The 27063-nt window shown below is 43.2% G+C and overlaps 1 protein-coding gene across 1 annotated transcript in view; it reads left to right on the top strand.

Annotated features, from left to right (window-relative positions):
- The first annotated feature begins 4288 nt into the window (after window positions 1–4288).
- The window catches only part of IPO5 (importin 5), a 52800-nt gene continuing 30025 nt past the window's right edge, over window positions 4289–27063 (top strand). The window contains exons 1-8 of the mRNA XM_064269976.1: window positions 4289–4420; window positions 11146–11226; window positions 14319–14511; window positions 16376–16478; window positions 17603–17699; window positions 17905–18009; window positions 24575–24697; window positions 24974–25094. Coding sequence (XP_064126046.1) covers window positions 4331–4420; window positions 11146–11226; window positions 14319–14511; window positions 16376–16478; window positions 17603–17699; window positions 17905–18009; window positions 24575–24697; window positions 24974–25094 — 913 coding nt within the window. The 5' untranslated portion in view covers window positions 4289–4330. The remainder of the gene's footprint in view (window positions 4421–11145; window positions 11227–14318; window positions 14512–16375; window positions 16479–17602; window positions 17700–17904; window positions 18010–24574; window positions 24698–24973; window positions 25095–27063) is intronic.

The following is a 27063-nucleotide window of genomic DNA, read 5'->3' as shown; positions in this document are numbered from 1 at the left end:
TAACTCGTGATGCCGTTACTGGAACACCCATCGGTTGGCTCTGGAGTCTGGGATCCTAGCCTCCAAACCTTAGGGCCTCCCTAAAATGAATCCAATTGCCGGCAGGCATTCAATGAATGTCATATACAAAACAGAAAGAGCAAAGTCAACTAAGTGAGCCCAAAATTGTCCCTGCGTGTGTTCAATTCAGCAACTTGCTGAGGCCCTACTGTGTACAAAGTCCTTCATGCATGTTAGGTGACCACTAGCTCCTGGGTGGGATCCCGTTAACTGTAACAAAGTTTTCCTTAAAAAGCACCTGAAGAAATATGAACAGTTTGGTATATTTATTATCAGTTAACTTTTTGACAGTCTCCATCTTTTCTCCTTCTTTTTTTTGGGCGGGGAGGCTGGCTTTTATCTAGGCAACAGTTCATTTCAATATTAGGAAAAGTTAGAAATCCTATTCAGTCAAGCATCTACTGAGTATCTGTAATCCATTCCACCCTTTCACTCCACACAACTGGGACACTTACAGAATATATACAAATATACTTTATATACACACAAGTGTGATGCACAAGTCTGTGAATTACATGCAGCTGTAACAAAATATTTTAAGACTAACTGCTTGTTTAAGGAATATATCTTATTTAACCTAAAAATCCACCTAACAAATAGTACCTGGTGATTACTGAGTACCTACTACACAAATACCCTGCTATGTGCCCTTATTTATATTGCCAAAACTTTAAACACGCGTAGGAAGAAACATTATTCCCGTACCTTTTTAATCATACCATGTTAACTACTAATACAAATACCTGTAAACAACACCACCACCTTACATTGTGTGCAGTTAGAGATTATCACTCTTTTGTATTAGCCAAATTGACCCTCAGGATAGTTGTGATGTACACAGTCCACGTGCTTACAACCACCAGGGCTAGTAGTTATAACTCTTTTCGAGTTCTCGGGTACTTTAAAAACTTAGATCGTTCTTTCGGAGACATCTTATTTTGTTTGCATTCAGCATCCAATAAACCAGAGCTGAGAGAGAAGGCTAAATTCTGCCACAGCTGAGAGAAGCTTTCACAGAGACATGTTATACACCTAACTTCTCCAGCCTCCTACCATTTCCGTAACACTCCCACCAACATCTAAAAAAACTGGTGACCGTGGAGTCGATTCCAACTCATAGTGATCCTATAGGACAGAGTAGAACTGCCCCATATGGCTTCCAAGGAGTGGCTGATGGGTTTGAACTGCCAACCTTTCGGTCAGCAGCCGAGCTCTTAACCACCACACTACCAGGGCTCCCCCACCGACATGGAAGCCCACAAATGCAAAAGCAGCAGAAGAGTCTGCTGTTTTTTTGCTAAGGAGTTCTTACCTCCTCTGTTATTACCGGTGGTTCACGACCAAACTCTGCAGCACCTCCTGACAAACACCCAAAATCCCAAATTACCTGGACTTCATGTACTAGTTGAAAGAAATATGGAGCTCCATTTTCCCGCCCCATCCTTTTTTCACAAGCGGTTGTAGTTGACTATAAGCAAATATGCCTCTAGTACGCAGCAGCGGTAGTGTCAGGTCTTAATTAGCTGGAATGCAAAGGTTTCAGGAGCTGGCCAGGGTTAATCTGCCCAAAGCAACGGCAGCTCATGTGGAATGAGCAAGACTGAAAGTTTTCTACACTTCATGTTCATTCCCAATAATTTCTTAGGACTTTTGTGATTAGTAATATTACATGTTGACAACTATTATTATTCCCACTTTATACATGAAAAATTGAGGCTTAAAAACATTAAGTGCTCACACAAAGCCACACCACTAGTAAGAGACTCGGGATGCAAGCACACTCAAGTCAAGTTCGAGGACTTTTACTGCTACCATATGATCTCTTTGGGAAATAAATCTGTTTCCCCAAACTGTCTTTATTCAACATCTGAGCTATTTCCTTATGGAAAAATAATAGCCTTGTAAAACAAACAATTCTCTCCATGGGAAATGAGTTTCTAAGTGTGATTAATCCCTCAGAATGCTGAGCATTACAAACTCTCCAAAATGCCAAGCCTGCTGAAAGTAGTTTCTACCTAGTAGGTTTTCTGGACACCGAATCTGGTCTCTATCGTCAGGACATCTGCCACCCAGCCCAAGTTGACAGGAAGTTCTCCCATAGTTGGGGGTCTCTTTGTTCATTACCCTTAAAAAACCTTCTCCTTCCCTTTAACTGGATATTTGCTATGTCAAAATAAGGCTGGACTGTGCTTCCATATTCTAGCAGTCCCTGTCACCATTAATGCAAAATTGTTCTCTTTCTAGCCTGAAAAAATCTTGATCTCATGCTTTGTCTCATCAAAATACAAACTCCTTATTTTGACAAATCTGCAAACTTATCTTACGTTGGAATTTCTCTTATTTAATACTTATTTAAATATATATATATAATCTATAGTCACTAACAATAACAACATACCACAGCAGGTGTTAAACAGTAACTGGAGATCCAGCCTGACCCTGCGCAAGCCTCTAGGCAATTTATTTTATTTTGCTGTCAATCTAGTGATTAAAAGTGGTTGTTTTAGTATGTCAGTCTCAAAATCTTAAAAACCTTGAGTGATGGAAAGCCTCCTCACAAGCCAATCACATCCACTGCTGGCCAAAAAACACCTGCCCCAAATTAGCGTACAAAATGCTCTCTCTTTGAGGTAATAACAACGTGGCAGAAGAATGATAAATTGTCACACCTAAAAAAACATTGATTTTACAAAGATAGGTCTGCAGAGTCCTGCAGAGTACCCTAGCGCTGTCACAGTTAAAACTTCCTGAGGGAGTTTCCTCTACAAACCAATTTAAATACTGTTTTACCTCTTGTTTGTTCATTGGGTTCATCACAATCTCCTGAAGATTCCAGGGCCTCAGCCCAGAGATTCTGGACCGAGTGGCCCTGGTGATCTTAAGTCATCAAGGTTTAAAATCATTAAGCCAAGCTTTTAAATGATTAATATTTTAAGCCAAAGGTTTGAAATAATTCACCTAAGAGCAAATGTTTTAAGTAGACTTTCAGAAAACAGAACTACCGTAGAATAGCAAACAGGAAATTAAATTCCCTACGTTAAACACTATGCCTGACCAGATGTGTAGAAAATTACTCCCCATCTCGTCCAACGTGGAACCCCCTCAGCAGGAATGAAGTTGTGTCCTTCTGAGGTAAAAACCAATGGTGGGTGTTAGCCTCTCCCACTGTCACTCCAGCCCATGGACACAGCAGGGCTCCACAAGGGTGCCCTCTGATTTGCACAGGCTCTCTCAGCCTTTAGCAGCCCCAGGAGAAAGGCGGTTTGCTCTAAGGCTGGCGATTATTATCTACGCTTCACTTAGAGTGCTGGAGGTGAACTCAGGTGTCTGGGCCCCTGGATGCTGGTGGGGCTCAGTGAACACCGAGAGATTCGCCCTACAAGCCCGTGCCGCTTTGGGGGCGGGGTGGGTCTCCAACACTGAGAGACCGGGACTGAAACCGAGGAATTCAAGGGAACAGTCACGTGGGGACGTGATCGCGGGTCCCGGGTGGGGGCGGGGGCGTCCGTGCTACGTGGACGTCTCGGCCGACGGCGGGCTGGGGAGCGGGGAGCCCCGAGCTGAGTAAGCCTCCGCAGAGCAAGGCCGGGGTGAGTCACTGGTGAGTGCGGCAGGGGGACGGGGCGGCCGGAAGGTCGGACGGACCGAGGGGTCTCTGCAGGCCGGGGGTGGGATTTAAATGGGAAGCAGGTTTCAAAAGGATCCCTTCCCGGAGCCCAGGGGTCGTGGGGTCCCGGGGCGGCGCTGAGGGGCTGGAGGGCGGCGCGAGGAGGAGGCCCGGCCCGCGGCGCCGAAATCTCCCGCGCTCAGGGGTGGCTCCTCCTCCTCGGCCGGGCCTCTCGCGCCCTCGCCGCGGCCAGGCCCGCCAGCCGGCTGCTCCTGTTGTCCCCGCGACGAGGCCCGGCTTCAGCCGGGGGACGAGGTCCTCGGCCGGTCCCACCCGAGCCAAGCCGGGTGGCCCGCCGCGCGCCGCCAGTGACGGCACTGCAGGGTGCGTGGCCAATCAGTGCGGCCCCCGAAGAGGCGCCTCAGCCACGCCCCCTGGGCCCGGGCCCAATGAGGAGCCGGCGCCGGCGGCCGCGGCGGGGTGAGAGGTCGCGAGGCCCCGCCCCGCCCGCGAGGCCCCGCCCCAGCCGCCTCTGGTGCTGGTCTGCGCTGGGCCTGCCCCCGCCCGCCCCGCCCCGGCCCCGCCCCCAGTCCCGCCCCGCGGCCCGCCAGCGCGCCTCACGGCTCCTGTCCCCCCTCCCTCCTTCTCTCTCACGCTAGCGCAATGGCGGCGGCCGCGGCGGAGCAGCAACAGTTCTACCTGCTCCTGGGAAACCTGCTCAGCCCCGACAATGTGGTCCGGAAACAGGCAGAGGTAAGGCAGCTCGCGGCCCCCACCCCCGGCGCCCCGCCGCCCCCATCTCCCAGCCCCGGCCGCCGGCCCGCAGGGCCTCGGCCCCTCCGCCGCGGACACGCAGGCCCGGCCCGCCGGGCGGCGCCGCGCAGCCCACGTGTGAGCCGGGCCGCCGCGCCCGCGGCTCCGGCCGTGCCCTGGCCCTTCCGGCCACTGCAGTCCGGCGCCCTGCGTGTGCGGCCGGGCGCCAGTTACCCCGCCGTCGGCGTCTGGCACACGTGCGGCCGCTGCTGACACGCCGCCCCCGCGCGGACGGGGAAGCCGGCGGCGGCGGGGACAGGGGTAGGGCTGGCCCGGGCCCCCCCTGAGTGCCCCCCACCCCTCCTCCCTCCGGGGCGCACCCCAGTCCCCCTCCCTCCGGGGCGCACCCCAGCCCATCTCGGGGCCTCACCCCAGCCCTCCTTCCTCCGGGGCGCACCCCAGCCCACCTCGGGGGTGCACCCCACTCCTTCTCTCTCCAGGGCGCACCCCACTCCCCCTCCGGGGCGCACGCTACCCCTCCTCTGGGGCGCACCCCAGCACTCCTCCCTCCGGGACGCACGCTACCCCTCCTCTGGGGCGCACCTCAGCACTCCTCCCTCCGGGGCTCATCCCACTCCCCCTCCGGGGCGCACGCCACCCCCCCCCCCGGGGCGCACCCCTCGCCCCTTTCCCGCTTTCTTGCAGCTTGATCCTCCTCCGCCCTTGCAGCCGCAGCCTCCACCCAGCCCAGTCCTCCTCGCCTCCCAGATCCCGGCTGCTGCCCGACCCGTCACCCTGCTGCTCCTGCCCCATCACCTCCGTGCCACCCGTCCCTCCCGCCCCCTCCTTCTGGCATGTCCGTCTTGCCTTTTCGCCTAATGTCCCCTGACAGTATTTCCGTTTAGTTCCTCTTCTTATTTCTAGTTCCTAAGTAACATCAGGAGCCAGATTTCCCTATCCCTCCCACCCCCGATTTTATGAAGTTACCTTTGGGGTTTCTTTCGAAGGAGTTGTCAGCTGTCTGTGCTCTTCCTTCAAATCTTTGCACCGTAGAGGTTTGTGGTCTCATTTATAGCATCTCCTTGTTTAACTGGGCCAAGACCCTATGCTAAAGTCTTCAATTTCATTCAATCTAACTTAAATCTTTCTCTTTTTTTAACCATCTGTGGTTTTTGGCCTCCAGAATGTGGAGCTGTGAATACAGTTAAACCAAAAACCAAACCCGTTGCCATCAAGTTGATTCTGACTCACAGAATATGGTTTCAAGAGACAGTATTTCAGATGTATCTGGAAGTTCGTTTATCAAGTAGCACTTAAGACACAACTCGGTTCAATGGAAGACACTTTATGTTACGCTGTCAGTGTTAAGACCAGGATTTCTGTGAAATACTTAAGAGAGTACGGCAGAACTGCCCGGTTTTCTCTTGAGTGCGTTTTCAGAACCCAGCATGATTAGATGTAGAGCTCTTTGAAACCATGTGATTGAAGGTTTTTGTAAGGTTCAGTGAAGGGTGTTCAGCCAGATGTTTTTACAGAGCAGAAAATGGGCTTAGACGTAGCTAATGAATCGAGGGGCGGGACCCTTAGGGACTCCCAGGCCTGAAGAGCTTTTCTATAGTTGTCTTTAAACCACAATGTTGGTAATTTAACCACTGCTTTGAGCAGATTTAGGGTATGCTGCTTACATTTAGTGATTTAATAACGTGCGAGAACCCAGTGCTGTCGATAATATGTGAGATAAACTGGAAATCTGGTTTTGTATGAAAGGGCACTTTAAAGAACTATTAGTAAGTTTATTCTGAGAACTTTCTATTCATTTATTATGCATGTGATATATGTTCAGGGTAAACACTCAAACAGTACAGATAACTTTTTAATCCTCCCCTGAAGGTAAGCACTTTTAAGCGTATTGTAAATCCTCACCGAAAACATCTTTACAAGCAGGTATCCATGTGCACACGTCTGGTTGTACACGAATGTGGTTATAGCACACATACTGTTCCTTAACTTCGATTTTTCACTCAGTATGTTTCACGTTGCCGCGTAGAGACTTTTTAATCAGCTACACAGTATAGTGTCCATTCATCCACAGGATGTGTCATTTATTTAACCCACCCCCTCTGGCAGGATACTGAGGTTGCCAGTGTCTTGCTATTAAAAATAGTGCTGTGCATAAGAGTGCATGCCTACCTATCTTTGCATGCTTTGCCAGGTTTATTTGTAAAATACTTAAAAGTAGCATGTGCGTTTGGAAGTTGTATCAATTTGCACCCCTACCTTTGTGATATGACATGCCTATAGATAGCTTCTAATGCTTTCTGCTAACTCTAGAGAAAATTTTTCACTAAAATAAATTCTTCATCCTGCTCCTAATAGAATTTCCATGTGTTACAAAGCAAAACGGCATTGTAGTTAGTAAGCTAGTTTAATTCTTTTCCTTCCTCCAGGTGCTTAAGTCTCTGTTGTCAAGCCTAGTGGGGAATCTCTCTTCTCTTGAGCCAAATATCAGTGTCTGGTTTAGTGGGAATTCCAATTGGTGCCTGTTGTAAATCTTTTATTACTTACATCATTTGGGGGCTATTTAGCAGCATTTTCTCTTAAGGACAGTTGGAAATAAGGACTGTTATTCTCTAAGCCTCTTTATTCCTAGTTAAAACATTGATACTCCATTTTCACTTTATAAATTGAGAATATGTTAATACCTGAAATAAGTATTCTGATAGAAATTTTCTTAATTGTGCAAAAAATGAGTTAAATGATGAGGGTAAGGTTCTCTGGCACCATAAAAGACAGCATGGTTCCCATGGTTGGTCTTCAGTAATGTCAGTGACTTATTAGTTTTGAAGTTAAGATTGTAGTTCACTCAGGAGGATGCTGTTAGGATAATATAGCACTAAGTTGGTCTGTAAATATAGCTTCCCAGGAAAGGAAAATACTGTTTGAGGAAAGAAGTGGCCGCACACAAAGATACCGTAACACACACACCCCTTTTTCTGTCTTGTGAAATAAGCCTTTGTAAGTAATCAAACTATGTAAAACTGAGTTCTACAGTCTGATATAGCGGATATAGAAATATTGTCTTTGAACTGAGAAATTGGCATGGGTTCAGTGAATATTTTTATAATTCAGTGAAAATGAAAATAGTTAGTTGACGCATAAATACCAACCTGTTGACTAAGCTGACTTGTTTTATATTCAAATATGAGATCAAGTGCAGTAAAGGCCTTTCATTTTATTGTTTCTTATATGTTGTTGAAATACATTTGAAGGGCTTCAAAACTTTAAAAAGTTTAAAACTTTCCATTGTATAACCCATTTAGTAAGCTTTGTATTTTATTTCTATTAAAATAATCCTCGAAGTTTTTTTTTTTTTTTCTGTTTAACTTCATTGAAAATGTTTCTAACATTTAAAGAAATTGAAAAGCATACTTGATTGTTGAGGACTCAGAGTATTTATGACATTTGCCTTTCTTGACATTTCTCCCTTTACATTTCTGTACACACAGTAGGCACACCATAAATATTAATGGAATAAGTGAAATGGGTGCTTATTAGCATTTCTCCTTTATGGGCACGGAATCAAAAAACCAAAACTAAACCCATCGCTTGCTGTAAAGTTGATTCCAACTCATGGCAACCCTATAGCACAGAGTAGAACTGCCCCATAGGGTTTCCAAGGTGTTTATTAGCAGCAAGGTGTTTCACCCTTGCACCACTATGGCTCCCTGGGGCAGGGAATAGGAGAGGTGCAATCTGGTTTACATTGTGTGACTGTATACAGTGGAATCAAATGGAATTGAAATTTTCATTGCACTTGTCATGCCTCCTGGTGCTGCACATGCTAAGTACTGAGAATACAGAGATGAAGGGATAACCATCCCTGCCTTTCTGCCACCCAGTCTGTTTAGGCTAAGAAAAGGTTATGCTTTTGATTTTAAGTCCATGATCTTTTTGCCAAAACATTATCCTTGACCACTGTTGTGTTGTAATATGGATGTAATACTATATCTGGATCACCAGAGTGGAACGGACTAAACAGAGGTAACCCTCTTGCAGGAGTCACATGTCATTCATACTGAATTCTTCTTCCGTTGACTTCTGATTCATTCTGAAATAGAGTTTGATACTTGACTGTTTTTAAGCCTCCGCTAGAATGAAGATAGTATAGCTGTGTCACACCAGTGGTTCCAGCTGGGAAAGGTAGCCACCGCTTGTGTGTCAGAGTAGAACTGCACCCCATCAAGTTTTCAGTGGCTTTAATCTTCCAGAAAGGAGCCCCGGTGGTGCAGTGGTTAAGCCCTTGGCTGCTAACTGAAGGGTTGGCGGTTCAAACCCACCAAGCGGCTCCACAGGAGAAAGACCTGGCAGTCTGCTCCCATAAAGATTACAACCTAGAAGATCCTATGGGACAATTCTACCCTGTCCTTTGGGGTCACTATGAGTCGGAATCAACTCGATGGCACACAGCAAATCTGACAGAAGGAATCCCTGGGTGGTGCAAACAGTTAAGCTCTCAACTGCTAGCTGAAATATAGGCAGTTTGGACCTGTCCAGAGGTGCCTTGGCAGACAGGCCTGGCAAGCTGCTTCCTAATGATCACAGTCACTGAAAACCCCCAGGAGCAGTTCAGCGTTGCACACATGGGGTCGCCATGAGCCGGCATCAACTGGGAGGCAGCTGGCAACAACCTTATGGAACAGGTCACTGAGTGGCTCACACGGTTTGTGCCTGAGTCCTAGCCTAAGATTGGCAGTTTGGAACTCACCCAGCAGCACCTGGAAGAAAGGCCTGGCCATCTGCTTCCGTAGGGGTTATAGCCAAAAAACCCCTGTGGAGCAGTTCTGCGCTGTAACACCTGGGGTTGCTGTGAGTTGGCAGTAGATTGCCAGGCCTTTCTTCCATGGCAGTGCTGCGTAGGTTCAAACCACCAACCTTCTAGTTAGTAGCCAAGTACAAGCCATTTGCATCACCCTGAGAAGGGTAGAGGTCCTCAAAGTTTATAACAGGTTTTATGGGAGTAATAAAGGATTTCTTTCAAGAACTGGATCAGATCACTGGAAATTTAGGTGTTAAACATTTATAGTATCTGCGGTGTACCAAGGACTAAGCTGGGTATGAGGCATGTAAGGATTTTTTTTTTTTTTTTTTAATGAAAACATCATGCTGGTTTTTGAGCTGCTTTGGTAAGCATTAAGTAAAAAATCTAGAGGTACGTATCTGTTTTTGAAATCAGCTTGTGAATATCTTCACATGAACTGCCTCATTTCTGGGTAGGTGAGCTCAGACCTATCCTTTCTCCTCAGCTGTGAGTACTTTGTGTCACAGTTTTCTGCATTGTTAGGGTCCTGTATGCTTTTTACTGGAATTGAATTTGACGTTAATCAGAAGATCCTGAATTTTCCTTTCCCCCTAATTTTGTTCTTTCCCAGATCGGGATGTTTGAGAAGTTTGAAGACTGTGTAGCACTATATAAATAGCACTGGTTGCGTAGTGGTTTCACCAGCGGGGAAGCCCAGAGCAGTCAGTGCCACAGAGGTCTTGAGTGAGTGCAGTGGCCTCCAAAGACCAGAGTTCTCTGCCATTATTGTCTGCGCCCTTGGGCAAGTCATTTAACTGCTGAGACTTTATTTCGTTCTGTCGATATCTCAAGAATGCTGTGGAACATTTAATAGAAGGAATAAAGTAGATGTTGGTTCAACGTGGCCTTGTTTTTCCTCCCTTGTCCTTGTCATTTCTGTGCAGAGAAGCCAGGCAGGTGATGGAGGAGGGGCAGCAGACAGGCTCATTGAACTTAAACGACTAAGAGATTAACACGAGATTAACACGTTGTGTAGGGACGGATGCCAGTGGAATATTCTCTAAGAGGCTGAGCAGTTGCAGTTGTACTTAACTGATGTCTTTTCCACAGTGGAAGACTGCCATTGCTAGAGCAGACCCTTGAATCTATACTTCTTCAACTTCCCTTTTATTACCGAAGTTTGCTTTCATTTTACTCATTTGGAATCGACTTGATGACACACAGCAAAAATAATGAGAAGGAAAGAAGTATCCTGGGTCACAGAACCTTTCGCTAATAGATCTAGAAATGATATTCAAGGCTCCTGGCCAATTTTCTCCCGGCGATATTTATTTATGTACATGTGGTACATAATATGGTTTCAGTATAACCCATGCTTGAAAGAAAATGTGGCATAAAGAATTTTAATACTTTTTTTGTCCCCCTTTTCTCTGACTAGCTTCACCTGAGGCATGTTTTGGTGCTTCTAAGTTGTGATTTGGACCAGTTCTTCTTCATCTGGTCTAAAAAATATTGGAAAGATGAGCAGTTTTCCTTAATATAAAATATATATATATATATAAGGTGGTATTAAATGAGCCCAGTACTGACTTTGCAATATGGTAGGTGAAGTCACCTGGGACAGTTTTTTGGCCAGCTTAGACCTTGTGCTTTGTTAACTAAGGCAGAGCGTAAGCTGGGAAAACACGCATACACATTAGATAAATCCATTTAAGAAAATATAGGTAGGAAGACAGTAACTGCTTGCACAGTCCACTCTTTCCTGACCTCTCTGAAGTTCGTCACAGAAGAAACTTAACACTAGACCTAGATTAAATGCCTTCTCATGTGCTAACCCTCTCCACGCTCACTTCTTCCCACTGTGCTTTACCCGTGAAGTTTTCTAACAGTACGTTCTAATCATTAATGTTTTTCTCTTTTCATGTAGGAAACCTATGAGAATATCCCAGGTCAGTCAAAGATCACATTCCTCTTACAAGCCATCAGAAATACAACAGCCGCCGAGGAGGTACTGCTTTACTCTTTGAGAAGCTTATATTTGTACAAACCAAAACAAGTTGGGTCGTACATGGTGGTTATAGTGAATAATGAGAACTGGTTTTTTTTTTAGAGTGCTCTGCGTTAAGAATGATAATTTCCTTTTCTCTGTATAGGATGATATGTCTAGGGTAGATAAAAGTCAATGGTTTTATAAATAATTATGTAAAAATTATTAAATCTAAGTGATTTCTGCAGCTATAAAATTTTGTTTTGTTTTCCTTGAAAACAATTTAAATGAGGGAATTTAGTTCATTCAGTGTGTTAATGTCCCACCAGATGTTTCAGAAAGAGACACCATGTATTTTAGTAAGTTGCCTAGGTACCGATACCAAATTCAGATTTGGGGAGATTTTGAGAATCACAATCAAAATTTGTAGAAATATGATTTTACTTATACTTTATGAGCCTCGTTTTTCTTGTCATAAAACAGGACTGTTCCCAGAATGTAATAATTTCTTTCTACCTTCTCAGCATTAAACAGCTAATATTCTTTTTTCTTCCTGTAAAATAATACTCTCATAAATATTGAGTGTAATAGAATATCCTCTGTTTACTTTTGGAAGAGTCTAGAAAACCCCACCTACGAAGTGCTGCATTTAGGGTTGTAAGACTTCTTTGCTTATATAGTCAAATACGTGTAAAATGCTTATCCTAACAGCTGATGTTGCGAGGTGAAGTCACCCTAACCTTCAGTAGTGTTTCACCTGACTATTTTTCTTCTGATCAGCTTAGAGTGATGATTAAATGTTCTCTCGTAACATTTATAAAGCAATACAGGAGTGCTCTGATTTTTTTTTAAATAGATAAACGGTGTTTGTTCACCTTTTTACATATTCTTTTTATATAATTTAAAATGAATGTCAGGTTTGAAGAACAATCATACATACGTATATATCAAAAAAAAAAAAAAAACAAACTTAACCCCTTGCTGTCAAGTCGATCCGACTTAAAGCAATTCTGTCACCCAGAGTAGAACTGCCCCATAGCGTTTCCAAGGCTGTAACCTGCACAGAAGCAGACTGCCGCGTCTTTCTCCCTCACAGTGGCTGGTGAATTCGAACCGCCAGCCTTTCAGTTGACAGCAGAGAGCTTAACCACTCGCCACCAGGGACGCTTTACATTTGCACATACCTACATAAGTATGTGTATACATGCTAACTCGCATCTGTCGGAAGAGTTGACTGTTTTAATTCTTGAAGATCAATGTAAACTAGCTACTGAACAAACACAGCCATGCATCGCTTCACATCCATAATGCATTCTTTGAAATAGGATGTTATGTGCTTTGGATGTTGGCCGTTACAGGATCCTATAGTCGGGGTAAAACACTTAGATTTTATTTCAACGGCAGTGGAAAGTTTTAGAGAGTGTTGGGTGGTGGGAGGAGGAATGACATGTTCCAATTTGATTTTTTGAAAAGCCCTCTGGCCTCGGAGTGAAGGGACTGTCCGGGATGGCTGGGCGGCCAGGGAGGAGGCTGCTGGAATAGTCCTGGAGAATGATGATGACTGACTGGGTTGGGCTGGCAGCAGAGAGGATAAGCAGAAAAGGCTTGGGTTGTATTTCAGAGGAAGCTTTACAGGAGCTGTTTTTACAAGAGACAGGAGATACACGTGTTGCGTGCGGGAAGCGGTTGAGTTGGCTACGTCAGGGTATGTCTGTTGTGTCCCGTTCTCCCATCAAGTTTTCTGAACTCTGTTACAACCTTACGGGACCATGCAGTGGGACATTGCCCTAACAGATGTTATGCAGGGCATGACTGTAGCACACAAGGATAATATAGAAATTCCTGAATTTTATTTTTTAAAAACTATATTGAACCCTTCTTTAATCTTGGTTTTAGAAATTATGATTGTGAATAAACCTTAGCATCTTGATTGTAACTTCATAGTTTGCAGTGTATATATGAGAAGGGCTAGTTAAAGAGTTACATAAAGTTTTGAACTGCTTTTATACCCTGGTGGCCTAGTGGTTAAGTGCTATGGCTACTAACCAAAGGGTCCACAGTTCGAATCTACCAGGCGCTCTTTGGAAACTCTGTGGGACAGTTCTACCCTGTCCTGTAGGGTCACTATGAGTCGGAATGGACTCAACGGCGCTGGGTTTGGTTTTTTCGTGTGTGTGTTTTTATAAGAACGAAAGTATAAATTTCTAGAGTATAAGTTGAAAAAAGAACTTTACTACCTGCCAAAAATAATTCGAAGAGTTCTCAGTGAGAATGAATGGTGAAAAGATTAGCAGATTTATTTGTTTAACTTTGCTCTTTTGTTGTTGGTCATGGTCCTAAAGTAATTGTTGTGATGATAAGTAGCCTGGGACAAAGGAGAACAGGAAAATTTGACTTTAATATCCACAATGGTTTATTGATTTAATATCAGATTTTATAATGGTATTTGTCTCAACTTTTCTTTTGATAAACTCAAGGGATTATGATAGAGAAAATGGTAAACAAGTGTTTTCCACAGATCGGAAAATGCAAATTTAAGCACATACACATTGAGATTGACATTTTTTAGGTATTGGCAGCTTGTTGTGTTTGTTTGCGTGAATGACCGGCAAAGATGAGCAGATTTGATAGCATTTTATCTAGGAGGTTAATGAAAGGGCTGTTGTATGGTAAGGTAGGCCTGGCAGGGAGCATAAGTTTAGGTAGGGAGAGACACATTCATTTACTACTATGAGAACCAGATGGAGAAGTAGGAAAAGAGCATTACAGGGTTTGCCATTTATATTAAGATAGATTTTCCCCTAAAGAAAGGATTAAAAGTAGAAATTAAAGACAGATATGGCATTGCTTAGATAAGAGTTCCTATTTGAGACCTAAAGTAGGGATTTCCCGCAGCCAGAAACAAATGGCTTATTGGGTGGTACTTTCTGTACAATAGTAGACTAAAGTGATTTTGAAATAGTTTTGAACATTTTATCCTTTTTTTTTAATCTAACAAATTGCTTTTGAAATGAATTGTAAAAATAGAACACATCAATGGCAGAACGAACCTAGTTTGTTGGAAACTTGCTCTCATAAGACACCAGATTATGGACAATGTCGTCTATTTCTAGGCCAGACAGATGGCTGCCGTTCTCCTAAGACGTCTTTTGTCCTCTGCGTTTGATGAAGTCTATCCAGCTCTTCCTTCCGATGTTCAGACTGCCATCAAGAGTGAACTGCTAATGATTATTCAGATGGAAACACAGTCTAGCATGAGGAAAAAAGTTTGTGACATCGCTGCTGAGCTTGCCAGGAACCTGATAGGTGTGTACGTCAGTGCACTGTGACGTTACAGAAGGAAACGTGGGGAGCCTTCCTTTTCTGTTTTTTTAAACTGGGATCCTTCAGAGTTTAGAAAAAAAATCCTGAGTGCCTGAGTATTGATTATTCTGTTTAAAACGAGTGGGATTATGGATTCAGAAATTATAGATGTTTATGACGGGCAGTCATAATACCTGCTTGTTGGTCTTCAAATGTCCAGGTGGAAAAATAATTTTGTGGTTTACTTAAAAACAGACAGTTATATTTCCCCCTTACTCTGTAAAATTTTAGAAGCACAGGCTAACTAATGATGTAATCCACTTCTATAGATAAAACTTGGCAGTAGAAGTAGAGAGCAGTGGATGCTGGGTGCGTTTACTCACATAGCTGTCAATGGTAGATTTTTTTAGTACATATTCTCAGTGTTCTAGATATGTTTATAAACTGTACATATTGCTGATATACTATGTACATTACAGGATATGCAAAAAAATTTTAAAGAATGATATAAAAGGAAAACTTAAAAATGCGTTTTATTAACAGTAAAAACCCTTTTTGATCACACTAAAAATATTAATAATGTAATTAAATATGCTTCATTTTCTTGACAGTGATTCAGAAGTGTAATTCTACGCTCAGTTCACTTAGATAGTATTTTTGATAGGCAAAAAAAATAAGGGCTAAATGGGAGAATGTTGTTGGTTGTGTGGAGTAAATTATGACATGAAATTTTTAATGCCATGTACCTTTAATACAGAAGTTGTTACTCAGTCCAGCTAGCAGATTGTCACCCTTTCTGATGTCATCCAGTTCTTACAGAGTAGTAAGGAATATGTTAAAGTTTTACATTTTAAATAAGTTTAAAATCCACTGAAATTCTTAATTTTGAAGATTTTTAAATAGCCAAAAAATTCTATTTTCAAGTTTAAAGTGTGCGGATATGAATTTTTAAAGGCGACATCGTTTCTGTTTCAAAATCAGTTAATTTTTTACATGTTAAATGAAGCGTGTTTAATTTCCAAAATATTTCAAAGGACTATCTCCATAGGGTTTTCTCAAGCAGCTGTTTTATTCCTTCTCACAGCATTTTCTTTATAGTGAAAGGGTGTGTGTGTCTGTGTGTGGGTGCAGGTGTGAGTGTGGGTGGGTGGGTGGGGGTGGGGATGTGTGTGTAAAATGTCAGCTAGGCAGCGTATTTGTCGTTTCACATTAGGAGAACAAATTCGAAAATAGTTTTTTAAAAGAAAAGGTAAATAACTCACTTGTAATTTTCGACAGCCCTGGAGTTCTTTGTGACAGTATCCCCGGTGAGTCTGTTAAGTGATACACAAGGTTTGAATGATTGCTGCCTCGTTCCTATTACAGAGTATCGTAAGTCTGTATTGTAAAATCTTGTTAAAAAGTAAACACATCAATGACATCCTGTCGCACTTCAAAACTGCAATGTAGGTGCACCCTCTCTGGGTCCTGGAATCTCTGCTCTTATATCTTCTCTAGTGTGAGACTCAAAATTATTTTGGATTCAGGATTTTGCTACCAAATATTATCTTTGCCCACTTTTTAAAACTCTTCAAAATAATAATGATACATATTTTTTAAAAGGTTCAAAGCATCAAATATTTGTAAAGGTAAGAGCCTTCTCTCCAAATCCTGCCCCTTAGAAATCACCACTGCTAATGTCTGTTTATGTAACCAAGATACACACAGTTGTTTGATTTTATTGAAATGTTTTTAAAAATATGTAAAGCAAGTACTATTTTCTATTACTACATATTGTGAATGGGGCTTATGCAATGAAAGGAATTACCCTTTTATGCTTTGAAACTTTGACTTAACGTACTTTATTACTGGATGTCTTTACTTTCAGATGAAGATGGTAACAACCAGTGGCCTGAGGGCTTGAAGTTCCTTTTTGATTCAGTCAGCTCTCAAAACGTGGGACTGCGGGAAGCTGCCCTTCACATTTTCTGGTATGTGCATTGGTCTTTTTTTTTTTTTTTTCTTCAATTTGACGTCTTGAATGCCCAAAACACATTTCAATTGATTATTTTAGCCTAATTTAACTTTTTAGACTTAAAATAACACCTAGAAAGGCTTCTGTATTTTTGTTGGAAGTAAAGTTGGGAAAAGGAGCTTTCTTTTCACATTGATTCTTTTTCGTGTGCAGGGGATTTGTGCAATTTCGTTTCTCTCCGTTGTCTTTCCTGATTCTGAAAAGAAAATTTCTGGGGTGGTTTCTTCTCCTTTATCTGGAGATTGACGAAGTGCCACACGCAGCCTTTAGGAAGCCACTTCGACAGTAGAAGTGTGTAGCAGAAGAGGAGAGTGGTGGTTAATCCCCACTCGGTTTTCCAGGGCGTCCACAACCAATTTTTATAAAAATATAATATTATAACAAAGACCTATATATTTATGAGCAGTTGCTCTACATTTAGAATTAAACAATTATTTGCATTTACAAATTTTCTGCCCTTTTATATCTTTAATATTACCATAGTCATTTCTACAGCATTTAAAACACGGTTACTATAACTGGATTTATACCTTTTCGAGATCATACACATGATTTTCTAACATGAGCATCCAGGTGGAATGAGCGTAGATGTTACGCCATGTTCGTTTTTAATTGTCAGGTGTGTCTTGTTTCCGTTAGTAATCCAGAAAGGATTAAGTTAAAAGCATTTAGTTTAACCAGTTGTTTGCTAAGTTAAAGTGGAACAGAACTTGGGCCACCTGGGCCACCAAGGCTAGGAGCAGATTGTCAGAAAGCTTGGCCACTGCAGCTGACCATCTGAAACGCAGTGGGTTGTTCTTGTCCCCGTTCTGCACTCCAGAGTGATAAGGATAAATCAAAGACCTGGAAATGGGGAGCTGAGTAGTGTAGCAACTGGGTTACCTTTACTCACAACCTAGTCCTCTCCCATATGTTTGTTTCCAGCTCAGAAAGAGGATTGGCCGGAGGCTGGGCAGATGATTTCAGCCTTATGGGTTGGTGCCTACATTTGAGGCAGGCAAACATTTAATCAGAAGTTTTAGCTGACATGTCACTAATATAAACTATAGCTTTTAAAGAGTGCTTTGGATCATTTTTTAGGAACTTCCCTGGAATTTTTGGGAACCAGCAGCAGCACTATTTGGACGTCATCAAGCGGATGTTAGTTCAGTGTATGCAGGATCAGGACCATCCATCGGTAAATCGCTTCAGTCCCGTTAACACCTCATGTCATGTCATGTCATGTCTGACTTGTGAAGTAATCTCATGTGTAAGGGGACTGTTTTATACTTTAAAATGTAAACACTGGTTTTACCGATAAAAGAAAAATTGCATTTTGAGTGAGAAAATGTGAGTCCCGCGAATGTTTCTCATATTCAGCATTTTTATTCTCTTCACTTTAGATCAGGACATTATCTGCTAGAGCTACAGCTGCATTTATACTTGCCAATGAGCATAATGTTGCTCTATTCAAACATTTTGCAGACTTATTACCCGGATTCTTACAGGTAAGAAAGTACTGTCGTTTTACGCAAACAACACGCACCTTCTGCGTTTGTTTGCTGGGCGCACCCTCCCCCTGCAAAGCACCCTCACAAGCACAGCCATGCCAATCCTCTTCTATATGTTGCTGTTAAAAAAAAATTAGCTTAATGGTCTCACTGAGACTAGAAGGACCTTGGAGGTCCTGGTCCCCAGATCTTCTTTTAGCCCAAGACAGGAACCATTTCCAAAGCCAACTCTTCAGGCAGGGATTGGACTGGGCTATAGGATAGAAAATGATAATGGTGAGGAGTGAGCTTCTTGGATCAAGTAGACACCTGAGAATATGTGGGCAGCTCTGGTCTGGAGTGGAGATGCGTGGGCAGAGGGGGACAGAAGCTGGGCGAATGGCCATGAAAATACAGTGGAAAGGAGTGTGCTGTCTCGGGGAGAGCAAACTAGGAGTATATAGCAAGGTGTGTATAAATTTTTGTAGGAGAGACTGATTTGATTTTTAAGCATGATAAAAATTAAAAAAAAAAAAAAAAAACTGTCCAGGACAAAAAAAAAAATTAGCATAGTGCACTTACCAAAATACCTCGAGGTGGGAGGACGCAGCTGCAAACAAACGCAGAAGGCGGGTGTTGTTTGCGTGAAAATACAGAATCAGATGTTAATTGTACCCTTACTGGTTTTATTTAAATTCACATCAGAGTTCTTTGGCACACTCACTCGTTTATTCAGTAAACGTTTATTACGTTCTATCTGCTGATAGGAAACCCTGGTGGCATAGTGGTTAAGAGCTGCAGCTGCTAACCAAAAGGTCACCAGTTCGAATCCTCCTTGGAAACCCCACGGAGTAGTCGTACTCTGTCCTTTAGGGTCGCTATGAGTCAAAATCGACTCAATACTAATGGGTTTGGGGTTTTTTTTTTTTTTATCTGCTGATACTATTCTAGGGTCTAGACAAACATACAAATCTTTTTCCCCATTGAGTTTACATTTATTGCCTTTGAAAAGACTTTTCATCTCTTTAAAATATTTAGGTTAGAGTTTTAGAAATTTTATAGAAAGCAAATGATATAAACGATTTGTATATGCTTAAATTGGTCTTATTGAATATTTAATCACACAGTTTATTTCCCTTAAATTAACCAAATAACCTATGAGGTTTAAAGCCCATTTTACATGAGGAGAAACTAAGGAGAAGAGGTTAAGAAACTTAACCAAGGTCACAGTGACAGTAGGTGGTAGCACTGCAGTTCAAACCCAAATTGGAGCAGAGTCCTTCCTCTTTACCACCGAGATGGTAGCAGTTTGTATTGTAAAAAAAAAAAAAAAAAAATAGCTAATAGTAAACCCTATTGACAGAGTATAACTGCTCCACACGGTTTCCAAGGAGCAGCTGGTGGATTTGAACTGCTGACCTTTTGGCTAGCAGCCAAGCTCCTAACCATTTTGCCACCAGATCCCAAGAATGGTTTATTATTTTAAGTATACTTCCTGTCTTAATCAGAACACAAGATGATATTGGATAAGTTAGAACACTGGTTTTCAAATCATGTCAGACTCAAAACCCCCTTTTTAAAACAAGTACAGTCACGTGACACATAATGTCTGTTCAGGCAGTGTCCGACCACATGCACGTTCGTGGTCCAGCGTGCACCATCCAGGAGATTCCCACAGCTCGACTAGCAACAAGCCTGTCCCACTGTCCCCCCACCCACGGTAACAGGTACCCCTGCTGCTGAGGGGAGTGGGCACCTGATCCTGCTTCCAAGTGGCCAAGATCAGCAGGCATTGCAGGGCCCAGCCAGGGCAGGAGCACCAAGCTGCCGAGACCGCTTCTCTACTACCCCACTGTGACCTTTATGGGGCTTCAGGGCCATGCAGGACCCAGCCAAGTGCTACCTAAGGCGTCCACGCCCAGCAGCCCCCAGGCCTGTGCACTCAGAAGCTCCTGCAAACCATAGACCCAGTTGTTCACACAACCTACGAATCACACGATGTCCTGTTTCACAGAACATTTCATGGGTGTTAAGCGAAACGTGACTGTTTTATAACTTCTGTGTACTATCGTAAGATGAAATTCATAGCTAATATAATTCATCTACATGCACAGGTCAAGAGCAAGTTGCAGACTAGCTTTTAAAGTCCATTTTGGCCTTTTCCTTCCTGTGTTTTTAATAACAATTCACTTCATATACGATGTTCTTGATGTCATTCCACAATTCCTGGTCTTTGGTCGTTGGTAAAAGAGCTGAAAAGAAGAGTTCAAAGGGTGGATCGAGAAGACAAAAGTGAAGTATTATAAAATATGCAAAGACCTGAGTTAGAAACCCAAAAGGGGAGAACACAGTTGGCATTTCTCAAGCTGAAAGAACTGAAGAAAAAATTCAAGCCTCAAGTTCTAATATCGAAGGATTCTGTGGGGAAAGTGTTGAAAAACATAGAAAGCATCAAAAGAAGATGGAAAGGAATACACGGTCACTGCCAAAAAGAATTGGTCAGCGGTCCGCTGTTTCAGGAGGCAGCATGTGATCAAGAACTGATGGTGTTGGAGGAAGAAGTCCAAGCTGCACTGAAGATATTGGCAAAAAACAAGGCACCAGGAGTTGAGAGAACACTAAATGATATATTCCAACAAACAGATGCGATGCTGAAAACGCTCACATGTCTACACTGAAGAATTTGGAAGACAGCTGCCTGGCCAATGACTGGAAAAGAGCCATATTTGTGTCCATTCCAAAGAATGGGATCCAACGATGCAGAAATTACCGAACAAAGTCATTAACGTCATACAGAAGTAAAACTTCGCTGAGGTGATTCAAAGGCAGGTGCAGCAGCACATCAGCGGGGAACTGCCAGAAGGTCAGGCCAGGCTCTGAGGAGGCTGTGGACGGGGGACGTCACTGCTCAGAAGGTCAGGCCAGACTCCGAGGAGGCTGTGGACGGGGGACATCACTGCTCAGAAGGTCAGGCCAGACTCCGAAGAGGCTGTGAACGGGGGACATCACTGCCAGAAGGTCAGGCCAGGCTCCGAGGAGGCTGTGGACGGGGGACATCGCTGCTCAGAAGGTCAGGCCAGACTCCGAGGAGGCTGTGGACGGGGGACATCACTGCTCAGAAGGTCAGGCCAGACTCCGAGGAGGCTGTGGGCGGGGGTCATCACTGCCAGAAGGTCAGGCCAGGCTCCGAGGAGGCTGTGGACGGGGGACATCACTGCTCAGAAGGTCAGGCCAGACTCCGAGGAGGCTGTGGACGGGGGACATCACTGCTCAGAAGGTCAGGCCAGACTCCGAGGAGGCTGTGGACGGGGGTCATCACTGCCAGAAGGTCAGGCCAGGCTCCGAGGAGGCTGTGGACGGGGGACATCACTGCTCAGAAGGTCAGGCCAGACTCCGAGGAGGCTGTGGACGGGGGACATCACTGCTCAGAAGGTCAGGCCAGACTCCGAGGAGGCTGTGGACGGGGGACATCACTGCCAGAAGGTCAGGCCAGGCTCCGAGGAGGCTGTGGACGGGGGACATCACTGCTCAGAAGGTCAGGCCAGACTCCGAGGAGGCTGTGGACGGGGGACATCACTGCCAGAAGGTCAGGCCAGACTCTGAGGAGGCTGTGGGACGAGAAACATCACTGCTGCTATCAGTTGGTGCCAGACTCCGAAGAGGCTGTGGGACGAGGGACATCACTGCTGCTATCAGTTGGTGTCAGACTCCGAGGAGGCTGTGGACGAGGGACATCTCTGCTCAGAAGGTCAAGCCAGACTCCGAAGAGGCTGTTGAACGAGGGACATCACTGCTGCTATCAGTTGGTGCCAGACTCCGAAGAGGCTGTGGAACGAGGGACATCACTGCTGCTATGAGCTGATGCCAGACTCGGAAGAGGCTGTTGAACGAGGGACATCACTGCTGGTATCAGTTGGTGCCAGACTCCAAAGAGGCTGTGGACGAGGGACATCACTGCTGCTGTCAGTTGGTGCCAGACTCCGAAGAGGCTGTGGACGAGGGACATCACTGCTGGTATCAGTTGGTGCCAGACTCCGAAGAGGCTGTGGAACGAGGGACATCACTGCTGGTATCAGCTGATGCCAGACTCCGAAGAGGCTGTTGAACAAGGGACATCACTGCTGGTATCAGCTGATGCCAGACTCCGAAAAGGCTGTTGAACGAGGGACATCACTGCTGGTATCAGTTGGTGCCAGACTCCGAAGAGGCTGTGGACGAGGGACATCAGTGCTGCTATCAGTTGATGCCAGAAGGGTGTTCACCTGTGCTTCACTGACTTTGCAAAGGCATTCAGCTGTGTGGATCGTGACACGTTATAGATAACATTGTGAAGAATGGGAATTCCAGAACGCTTAATTGTGCTTACGCAGAACCTTGTAAGAACCTGTTGTTAAAACAGGGGAATACCATGTGGTTTAAAATCAGGAAAGGTGTGTGTGTGGGTTGTATCTTTTCACCATACTTTTTCAATCTGTATGCCGAGCAAGTAATCCGAGAAACTGGACTATATGAAGAAGAATGCAGCATCCGGATTGGAGGAAGACTCATTAACAGCCTGCAGTATGCACATGGCACAACTTTGCTTGCTGAAATTGAAGAGGCTTTGAAGAACTTACTCACAAAGATCGAACACTACAGCCTTCACCATGAATTACATAACACAAAAATCCTCAAAACTGACCCATAAGCAGCATGATAAACGGGAAAAGTATTGACATTGTCAAGGATTTCATTCTGCTTGGATCCACGATCAACCACAGAAGCAGCCATCAGGAAATCAAATGAAGTTTTGGGCAAATCTGGCTCAGAAGACCTCTTTAAAGTATTAAAAGGCCAAGGTGTCGCCTTAAGGACTAAGGTCACCTGACTCCAAGCCATGATATTTTCAGTTGCCTCCTATGCATGCGAAAGTTGGCCAACGAGTAAGGAAGAATTGATGCATTTCAGTTATGGTGTTGGTGAAGAAGATTGAATATACCATGGACCGCCAGAAGAAGGAACAGATCTGTCCTGGAAAAAGTGCAGCCAGAATGCTCCTTGGAAGCAAGGATGGCGAGACTTCATCTCATGTACTTTGGACATGTTATCAGGAGAGACCAGTCCCTGGAGAAGGACGTCGTGTTTGGTAAAGTAGAGCATCAGTGAAGAAGAGGAAGAGCCTTGATGAGATGGATTGACACAGTGACTGCAACAATGGGCTCAAACATGACGATCGTGAGAATAGCACAGGACCAGGCAGTGTTGCGTTTTATTATACATGATGTTGCTACGAGTTGGCACCAACTCTGCGGCACCTAACAGCAACAACACGTGCACAGTTATTTTTAAATATCAATTTATGGTGCTAACTGAACACAAAGAAGAAATAAAAAGTGGTGAACAATTCCACGTGAATGCTTGGGCGTGACTACCTGAAAGACACAGTAGATTAAGTGGTTTCAGTGATCGACACGAGTGCTGTAGCTAGTAAACGTGGGCTGATGACAGAGGCATCACTGGCAAGCCAGACACAGGTGTTGTTGCTGTTGGCAGTGGGATATCCTGAAACATTGATGCTCTGGTCAAAACACGATATATATTGGTCCTTGATTTATACAGTAGTTACATTCTTGGGGGCTTGGGAATCCTGATACATTAAAACCAGGCAACAAATAGTTATGAGTTAGGTTCTACGTTCAGATCATTATGAACAGGTTTTCCTGTTTTATAAATACCTGAAATAATACGATCCTGTGAGATGTAGGACATACAGAATCTCTGGTCTTTGTTCACGTTCAGTCATTGTGACAACCAAGAAGCGCCTCCTGGGAGAAGTAACACCTGTGTTGAGAGCCACTGGGTTAAAGAGGATTTAGAGGAACTAAAACCAGAAGTTTCTAAATGATTAAAAAAATAATCATTTGGATTTAGTAAAAACTTTTCTCACCATGCTATCAATTTGAAAGGGTAACTTAGGTCAGTGACAAATCATTATCTGTTCCATACTATTGTTCTAGTGGTTTCTTACCCAAAATCTTGAGTGACTCCCTGTTTAATGCTAATAGCAGAAGTGTTTGCTTCTCTGTGTCTAGAGTTATGTTGAAGTGTCAGCCAGCGTTCCTAGTAGTTGTCACTCTAAAGGAAGCAGTGGTGGATACATAAATGCACACTTACTCGCCACAAAGGCCATACTTGACGTCAAAGGAAAATAAATTCGGCAATGGTGAACACAATAAAGCCATGTTAGGAGGGAATGTTTACTATGTGTGTAGGAAAGACCAGGATATGGACATAGGAAGGACGAAGGAAACGGGTTCCTTATAGTTACAGAAAAATTCATTGAGTTTCATTGTGGTTGTAGTTTCACTGGTTTTAATTTTGGTTTAAATATTTTGTATGTTTCTTGTTAACATTAATTGAAAGGAAGGTGTCTGTATGCTTTATGGATAGAACATTGTGTACTATAGATTGCTGAATCGTTACTAAACTAACAACACTGTTAATTCTTAAAAATGTTTTGACTAATGAGGCCTTGTAGTGTAACCCTCGGAGCACCTTGAGAGAGAGGTATGCACAAGCTTTCTTTCTCTTTCATACTTTTTAGGCTGTGAATGACTCCTGCTACCAGAATGACGATTCAGTCCTGAAATCCCTTGTTGAGATTGCAGATACCGTTCCAAAGTACTTGCGTCCTCATTTAGAAGCTACCTTACAACTAAGCCTCAAGGTAAATGAACCACTTCCACTATGTTTTCTGTTTCTTGTTTTTAGTTACTGATCTTAACTAGGAAACCCTGCTGGCATGGTGGTTAAGTACTATGGCTGCTACGCAAGGTGTTGACAGTTCGAATCCACCAGGCACTCCTCGGAAACTGTGTGGGGCACTTCTACTCTGTCCTGTAGAGTCGCTATGAGTTGGAATCGACTTGACAGCAGTGGGTTTGTTTTTTTTTTTGGATCTTAACTATTAAACATGTGACGTGTAAATATTTCTTCTTTGTAGTTATGTGCAGACACTAGCCTCAATAATATGCAGCGTCAGCTTGCACTTGAAGTGATCGTGACCCTCTCTGAGACGGCAGCCGCTATGTTAAGAAAACATACTAATATTGTTGCACAGACTAGTAAGTAAAAGTTCTTTAAAATAGTTTCATGTGTTGAAGTGGCGAACTTAATAGATAAATTCGCTGAGGGTTACATAATTTACAGATGTTTGAGAATATGATGAGTGCGCTTTTAGAGTCTGATGACTCTGGGGAGGTGCATACTCGTATACACTTAGATGCTTCTACCCAAAGTTGTGGGTCTGCCTTTAAGACTTGGTGTTACAAGTAAGATGTCTGTAGTTGATGGCGGTATATTCTGTTATGTATGCTAAATTTTGAGTTAATAGAGTTAAAAATTTTCAGAGAGGGCGTATGGACATCTACTCTAAAATTCTTATAGATTGACAGACTGAAAAGCTAGCAATAACTATGATGCTTTATAATAGAGGCAGGATTAGAACACAAATCTAACACTGATCACAGGGCTCTATTCACTACCTCATGTTGTTTTGTTTTGTAGACCCTCTTTGCAGGAGAAACTTGAATCTATCGTGCTATGGAAATAGTAACTTTAAAGTTCCCTTGTGCTGGAGTACAGGGTGGGGAGCTACTAACCCGATGTTTTCTGGCCTGGTCGTTTCTTCACATATAAATCGGTGTTTGAACAGTTGGTTATGTTCATTTAGACGGTAAATACATCACCACATTTACTTTATAGTGCTCTCTGCCTTTTATTTATCTCACACTGAGGTAGTGTCTGAAATTTTAGACACATTCCCATTCAAGTCAGGAAGAGAAAGTAGCCTCCCTGTCACTGCCTCTGTTGTACAGCTGGTCCTGGACAGTGTAGTAAGAGATTCACGTGAGTGTAAAAATTGGAAACGATAAAGTTGCTGGTTTGTAGGTTGTGTAATTGTCTCCATGAAAATATGAAAGAATAAACAGGTAAATTGTTAGGCTGATTAAAGGGTTTAATCAGCAAGGTTGCTGGATATGAGGGTAACATAAAAATAATGGCATTCCCATAGACCAGTAGGCATCATTTGGAAAATTTACTATGAAAAAATATAATAGCAGGCATGACTTGTAGTACCTGGGAATAAATCAAAAGATATATAAGGCCTTCATGGAGAAAATTGAGTAGTGTGGAAAGACCTAGTAAAAGAATTAAATATTAGTTTTCCTCAAATTAATACATAAATTCACTGTAATTTCAGTCAACACTCCAGTAGGATTGATCCTGAAATTCATGTGGAAGGACAAAGAACCTAGAGTAGCCAAGATAATTTAGAAAAACAAGGTGGAGACCTTGCCCTATCAGCTGCGAAGATATAGAATTTGTTGATGGTGCAGGTGTTGTAGACAGATGGAAGAAAGGAGAGTCTAGGAGTGGGTCCACTGGCATGGAAGCAAAGATGAATAATTCATCTAAAGTTGTTGGAACAACTGGTTATTTCTATAGAAAAAATATGTATCCCAAAAATATTCTATAAAAGCCAATTTTGGGTTGATTAAAAACCTAAATATTACAGATACATTTTACAAGTAAAGCTTAGTATTAGAAATTTCTTTAAGATTCTGAATCACAAACCATAGCCACAAACGTTGCAAAATACACAAATTCAAAAACAAAGTTTTTAACAAAGCACATACACCGTAAGTGAAGATAAAAGATAAACCACAAACTGGGAGAAATTAGTTGCCTTGTACAGTCAACAGAGTTTTGGAATCTAGAAAAGCTTAAAACAAGGGTAACTGTGGAATACAAATTATCAGGAAGTTTGACGGTATCACACGTTGGTGAAGAGTGTGAAGCTGAGAGGACTCTGATACACAGTTCCAGGCCACATAACACATTATTGGTGAAATACGACATGCCTCCTATTTGGCTTTCAATGGCATTACAAGTTTGCACAACCATTTTGGAGAGCAATTTGATGATTTTTAGTAATATCAAAGATACTCATAAGTATTTCGTACCCAGAACTCTTGCTTGTGAAGTTGGAGACAAGTATAAGAATGCTCATCAAAGCAGATTTTCCAGTAG

The sequence above is a fragment of the Loxodonta africana genome, chromosome 17 (assembly GCF_030014295.1).
Source record: "Loxodonta africana isolate mLoxAfr1 chromosome 17, mLoxAfr1.hap2, whole genome shotgun sequence".
In the NCBI taxonomy this organism is placed as follows: Eukaryota; Metazoa; Chordata; class Mammalia; order Proboscidea; family Elephantidae; genus Loxodonta; species Loxodonta africana.
This window is presented reverse-complemented; position numbering and strand designations above follow the sequence as displayed.